At 48.4% G+C, this 6,747-nt stretch overlaps 2 protein-coding genes across 2 annotated transcripts; both read right to left on the reverse strand.

Annotated features, from left to right (window-relative positions):
- Positions 1 to 714: 714 nt before the first annotated feature.
- Positions 715 to 1,892, reverse strand: LOC123088412 (septin and tuftelin-interacting protein 1 homolog 1-like). The gene has a single exon (XM_044510620.1). The coding sequence runs from the start codon at positions 1,805 to 1,807 to the stop codon at positions 716 to 718; it is 1,092 nt and encodes a 363-aa protein (XP_044366555.1). The 5' UTR covers positions 1,808 to 1,892; the 3' UTR covers position 715.
- A 2,004-nt stretch (positions 1,893 to 3,896) lies between these two features.
- On the reverse strand, positions 3,897 to 5,134 carry LOC123112607 (1-aminocyclopropane-1-carboxylate oxidase). The gene has a single exon (XM_044533643.1). It carries the CDS (start codon positions 5,031 to 5,033, stop codon positions 4,107 to 4,109), a length of 927 nt encoding a protein of 308 aa, XP_044389578.1. The 5' UTR covers positions 5,034 to 5,134; the 3' UTR covers positions 3,897 to 4,106.
- Positions 5,135 to 6,747: the final 1,613 nt, after the last annotated feature.

Genomic DNA, 6,747 nt, shown 5'->3' on the forward strand with positions numbered 1-6,747 from the left:
TCTACAAAATGCTTGGTTTGATCAATGAACAAAGGCAATATGCACTCCAGGGCAACAAGACTTGCTTTCTTCAGGAGGTGTTTCAGGCTTTCAGCCAATAAGAACATACTCCCTCCGTTCCTAAATATTTGTCTTTCTAGAGATTTCAAATGGACTACACATACGAATGTATATAGACATATTTTAAAGTATAGATTCACTCATTTTGCTTCGTATGTAGACACTTGTTGAAATCTCTAGAAAGACAAGTATTTAGGAACGGAGGGAGTACTACTTACTACTCCCTCTGTAAACAAATATAAGAGTGTTTGGGTTTCTAGTCTTATATTTCTTTACGGAGGGAGTACGTACTAATACATAAGGATCTTTTCAACAGCTAGCATTGGGTTTCTAGTCTTTTATTCCTCTCTGTTTCCTAGGATGCCACTGCCTCGCCATATAAACCCGGCCATAAACCCAGCTTCTTCTACGTCCAGGCAGAGATCTCTGGGAAGCAATGTCGAAAGATGAAGATATGTTATGCCTTGTTTTACACTGTCACAAGCAAACCTGCAAATCTGAATTTGGACTCCCTTGCTATTTTGGAATTTCCATTCTAGCATCTGTGCTGCAATAGTGTATTTATTTTTAGCATCAAATATGGCATAAGTGACTACAATCATTACATTGCTGATCATAAGTGACTACAACCATTATATTGCTGAAGTACCATCAACTATGCATGACAAACAAGACGGCTGAGGTCTTCCGCTTCTCGATCCACCGTGGCGACGCCGGCCTCCAGCCGTGCGAGCACGCGTTCGTCGTGGAGCAGCTCCGCGGTGAAGACGTTCTTCCAGCCGGCGCACCACGCCGTGGCCTCCCCCGACGACGGCCTCGCGGACTGCAGCCAGTGGCGCAGCGCGCTCTCCCATTTGCCAAAAAACTCTTGTTCTAGGATCGACACCACGTCCTCGGTGCGCACGAGAGGCGTCCACGACATCACCTCGCAGAACTTAGTGTCGCGCTGCTTTGGTGGTGTGATCTTCAGCTGTTGCAGCCATCGTGTGAGCTTAGGCAAGATGTGACGCCGGGAGAAGATCTCCCAATGCGTCGGGCCCAAGTAGTCTTTCCATGGGGAGATGACGTCGTAGCAGCCGCCGCTGATCTTGCTCTCCACGGTGCCGTAGAGGCTCTCCGGCAAGTGTCCGATCAAGGGGATCCACGGGCGTAACCAATGGTCGCAGCCTGGGCTCCACAACGGCTCCCACTCTCGCGCTTTCACGGCGATCCTCGGCGTGAGGACCCGCTCGACGATGTGCTGCACGGCCGGAGTAGGCAGCGCGGCCCTCCACGCCCCTGGTGCGCGCTTCTTCCCCCGGAGCACCTCCTCGGACTTGACGATCGCCGCCAGCGCCTCCGCCGTCTCCACGCTGTCGTCGCCTTGAAGCTTCACGTCGCGCAGCAGTGCGAGGGTCTTCTCGTAGCACTCCCGTTCGAGGCCCAGGGCCCGTGAGACGGCCGCCGACTCGTGCCACTCGTCTTGGGGCGGCGGCGACGGCGCCGGCGCGCCATGCAGGCCGTTCTTGTACGTCGTCTCGGAGTGGCCGATGCCGGCGGTTGAGCAATGCCGGATGGGCTTTATAGGGGCGATGATGCCCTGGCCGCGCGCGCCGAGGCCCGAGCCTTGCTTGTAGTTCCACAGCCGCATCATCTTGGCCACCGGCGCGGTGGTGCGCGCGAGGCTGCCCGGCATCTTCAACGGGTACGACGGCTCGTCGTCCTCGTCGAGCAGCGCCGCGGTGAAGCTGCGCTTCAGTAGCGCCATGCCGCCGATCGACGTTGGCAGGCGATCGAGGACCAAACAGGGAACGTCGCTGCTGCTTGGAAGTTGGAACCGGCCGGCGTGCTGTTCCTTGTGCTGATCGATGCGTATGCTATGAGAGTCATTATATAACTACTAGGCAGGCTGTTACTAGGAGTAGAAGCTAATCAATCGACTCCGTTTTGGAGACGAGCCCTTGAATGTGTGTGTGATTTAGGGAGGATTTTTTTTCTGGAACACGTCACTTAGCCAACATTATCTATACTAATTAACTGAGGGTCCGTTGCCAGTGGGTGATTAGCCAACTAACATTTTCAAACATTTGAGTCTGATGACTACTTTTTCATACACATTGTAATTTTCGGTATATATCAGGAACATCTTTTAAATACATGTTTAATATATTTTGAAATATATGATTAACATGATTTTATACACTATCAACATTTTTTAAAATTTATGCTTTTATGTTCAAATTTTTTAATATATGTTCTTCATTTTTCATTTACATGAGGACATTTTTTGTACACATTTAACATTTTTTAAATAGATGATTATCATTTTAAAAAATATTTGTGTTTGATGACTAGTTTTTCATACATTTTGCACATTTTTGGTATATATCAGGAACATTTTTTAATACATGTTTAACATTTTTTAAATATATGATTAACATTGTTTTATACACAATCACCATTTTTAAAATTTATGTTCTTTGCACATTTCTGGTTTCTTTTTTTTCGAGAAACTTTCAATCTATTCATTCTCAATCATGGCAATACAAAGAACACGAGAGGTAATAAGAATTACAACCAGGTCAGTGGACCACCTAGCGACGACTACAAGCACTGGAGTGAGCCGAAGGCGCGCTGCTGTCATCGCCCCTCTCTCGCAAGGAGCCGGGTAAACTTTGATGTAGTAGACGGTCTATTAGTCATCGTGCTAATGTCCATCAGACCAGCGCACCAGAGCAATAACCAGCCTCGATGAAGAAGTCATAGATTGGAAGAGGCAAACCTGTAAACACCCATAAGAAGACGAATGAAGATCGGATCCAAACAAATATGCCGAAGACCAGCACCAACCGAATCCCGCGAGATCTGACAAAGACACACCTCGATACGCCCTCCAACTGAATCCATAGGACAAGGACAGAACATGGGAGACATTATTCCTATTGAGAGACATCGCTACCGCCACACTGAACTAACAAAAACGAGTAAGAGGTCCCTCCCGCCGGCGGGGGGAGGAGGAGGAAAGCCTTTTCTTGTGAGGGAGGAAAGAAAAGTTGTTGTAATCGTAAGCAAATAATATGGTTTTGAACTCTAAAAGTTCATCACTTATGCAGGTTATCTATGGGTCTATACACTGGCTCAGTTCTTGATCTTCTCTACGACGAGTGAAACATCAACCATTGTTTCTCTTGTGTATATGGTTATGGAGCAGATGGCCATGGATGTTTTTACCCCTTGTGGGTGGTGGCATGGTGTACATATAGGCCATCCACCCTCCACCCTCCCTGCTCCCTGCCTTTGCCTAGTTTTGCTTACAATTTTTTTCGAATAGTGGTAAAAGATTTGCCTCATTGATTTATTAAGAATAAGATAATTGTGCAGTTAATTAATGAAAAATCAGACAAAAACTAAGTTTCGGTCTACTATGACTTTGTTGTGACCGGCGTTTAATTTTTCTTTCTCACGTGCATGATTGATGTTGCTTGTGTGCTTCCTAATCATGCAGAGGCCGGATGTGCTTATTATTTGTATATCCTTGATGCTACAATTTAATTTGTAATACACCTTGTATCGAAAAATATGGTTTGTCATTCACGTTGAAACAGTACTGCAGCCTTGTATGAAGGTGAAGTTGCATCATGATTCGGGACAGTCCACAGAGATCTTTTTTTTTTTTTTTTTTTTTGCGGGGGTTTGTGAGATCTTTTCGACTGTTGGTGGAGATCTTCTGTTTCTTGTCAAAAACTACAAGGTTTCCTTTTATAGAGAAACTTTCCTTGATCTCACTTGTGGAACGATGTACTGATCAGAGGATAAATCACAATCAAACAATGTAAAGAAAGCAGATACTTTCAATATTACCCCTCAAAAAAGCAGATACTTTTTCAATGAAAAATCCATACTTCGTTTCCTAATCATTTGACACCGAACCAATTACAATTATCCCCACACATCATATTTGCTACGCGTCTGAATAAACTCCAAAAATACAATTTTTTTCTTCATTGTAAAACAAAGCCAGCTAATAGGTAGAGTAAATAATTTCCTTTTAATCTCCTTGATTAAAATCAAGCTGCCTTTGGCGCCTTGACGGCCTCGAATCTTGGCTCCTTGGCATCGAACTTCTGCTTGTTGTACACATCCATGTAATCCCCAAACACGTAGTCCGGGTACGCGGCGGCGGCGCCTTCGCCCACCGCCGGCGAGATGGCCGCCTCGAACGCCGGGTTGTAGAAGGACGCGATGGAGCGGCGGTTGCCGTTGCGCATGGGCAGGACGCGGTGCCACGCGCTGCGGTAGCGGCCGTTGCTGAGCACCTCCACCTGGTCGCCGGTGTTGACGACGATGGCGTCGGGGAGCGGCTGCACGTCCAGCCACTCGCCGTCCTTGAGCACCTCAAGGCCGCCGACCTTGTCGTCCTGGAACAGCAGGATGACGCCGCCAGCGTCGGTGTGCGCCCGGAGTCCGGTGATGAGGTCCGGGCGCGGGCACGGCGGGTAGTGGCTGACCTTGGTGCCGAAGAACGGCGCGTGGAGGCCGTCGCCGGTGAAGGCCGCCTTCATGCGGCCCTTGTCGAGGCCGAGGTTCTCGTCCATGGCCTCCATGACCCGCTCCGCGAGCTTCTTGAGCTCGGCGCGGTACTCCCGCATGGTCTCCTTGAAGGCCGGCGGGTCGGACGGCCACTGGTTGTCGTCGTGGAGGTAGAAGATGTCCTCCCAGTCCATGTCGTCCACCGGCGCCACCGCCTCGCCGCGCCGCTCCGTCTCCACCAGCCTCTCCAGCGTCTGCACCGGCTCGGACGACCGGAACGCCGCCTCTCGGAGGCGGTAGCTCTCGGAGCACACCTTCTTGACGCGGTCAAGAAGCTCCAGTGGGATACCGTGGTTCACCAGCTGGAAGAAGCCCCAGTTCTCGCAGCCGTCGGCGATCTGCGCCATGGTCTCCGCCCTCTCGGCGCCGTCGAGCTTGGAGAAGTCGATCACCGGGACAACCATGGTGAAGTTCTCGACGAAGGTGAGTGAGTAGCTAGGTAGGCTCTGATCTGATCTCTGTGCAATGAGATGGTTGTTATCTGCAGGTGATGGTTGAGATGGAGTGAGTGAGAGCCACTGGCCTTTTTATAGGGCTCGCGATGCTCCTCGAGACATTCTCTGCGTAAAAAATAAATGCAAGAGAAAATTCTGTGCATGTGCCGGAAAGAAAGAAGTTTCTGCGAGGTAGCTGGCTAGATTGCGATGTTGTTGGATGCTCATGCTCAGTTGGATTGGATCCGGCAAATGAACAGAGCAGACCGCCAGATTGATTGGTCATATCATTGTCAAGGACTTCTCTCAGCAAGAACAAACCTGTCGCCGTCCATATGGCTTTCTATGAAGAACCGTAAAGTAGCCTACTATGGGTCTGGTCTCTGAAGAGACATAATAAACTATAAGAGGGGATTCAAAAAATAAAACAAACTATCAAAGGATGTTTAGAACAAGTTGATCGGGGAGGCTTCACCGAGGATATGTTTTTCTTCTAGCAGAAAAATGTCTTAGATGCATTTTTCTTCGGGGCATTGCTACGAGCGTCGGCCGGGTGATCTTGTCCAAATATCTGCTGAGTCGTACCCGTTTGTTCCTCTTCTCTGTTTCGCTCATTGCAATAAGACCATTACATTGCAACAAGGCCCTTGTTGCAATTGCAACAGGGCCTTGTTGCAAAAGGCATCTCTAACTCGCGGTTATCGACGTCGCAATTGCAACTGGGCTTGTTGCAAAAAGCATCTCCGGCCGTGCCCGAGTCCACCCCTGTGTTGTGGTTGCAACACCGACAACATCGCTGGAATAGAGTGCTGCTTGTTGTTGACAAGGGAGAGATATGGATAGGATTCGAGGGAAGGAGATGGAGGATTGGAAGGTGCCGCCACCGTGTGGAGATTTCTTTGGCTTGGTCAGGTCAAGGCGCTTGAGAGGCGGCGATTCCATGGCCGGAATTTCTAGGCCCCAACTTCCTCAATGCCTCTTCGGCATGCTGTTGTTGCCTACTCCTCGCATGAGTTTGGATGGATAAGGGTATAGGGGAAAGAAGAGAGATAAGGTGTGGATGGTGCAATAGAAAGGGAAAAAAGGAGAGGACGCGTGGCGGGCAAAGGAGGAGGTCCACGCGAACATGGATCCATTGGGTGATCCCAAGCATTTTCGCTTTTCTTTTCGTAGAAGGATTTTCCAGTTGCAGGGATACCATTTTTATTGAAGGGGGTACCTTTTAAAAACGGCAGTGTACCTTATTTTATTATTACTTATATATTTTTACTCTTAGAGCCCATATTGTTAAATGATTGTATCCCCAAAAAGTACAAAAAAATATGATGGCATTTGGCAAGCTAAGGATCTTCTTTTATTTATTTTTTGCTATGCGAGCATCCACTTACAATACACCTTTTTTTATAAACCCAAATATAATGTAACTAGGTACAACATCTACTAAAGATTGGAATCACATAGCTTCATGTTTGTGGATAAAAAAACCATTTTCACATCTTTACCTTCCCCTCAGCAGCAGAGCTAGGGTAAAGACCTCGTCCCTTCCAGGCTCCGCTAGCCAGCTGGTGGATTCACCTCTCCTTTGTCTGTTGGTGGCGGGAAGAGGAGTCTCAATGCCTCAGCTCCGGTTAGTATTTTAGGTTAGGGAGTTTTAGCCCACGCAAGGGCGGCGCTCGAGCGGATG

Source organism: Triticum aestivum, chromosome 1B (genome assembly GCF_018294505.1).
Source record: "Triticum aestivum cultivar Chinese Spring chromosome 1B, IWGSC CS RefSeq v2.1, whole genome shotgun sequence".
Classification (NCBI taxonomy): Eukaryota; Viridiplantae; Streptophyta; class Magnoliopsida; order Poales; family Poaceae; genus Triticum; species Triticum aestivum.

Coding starts and splice junctions, on each gene's coding strand:
- LOC123088412 (XM_044510620.1), bottom strand. CDS start 1,807: ATGGCGCTACTGAAGCGCAGCTTCACCGCGGCGCTGCTCGACGAGGAC.
- LOC123112607 (XM_044533643.1), bottom strand. CDS start 5,033: ATGGTTGTCCCGGTGATCGACTTCTCCAAGCTCGACGGCGCCGAGAGG.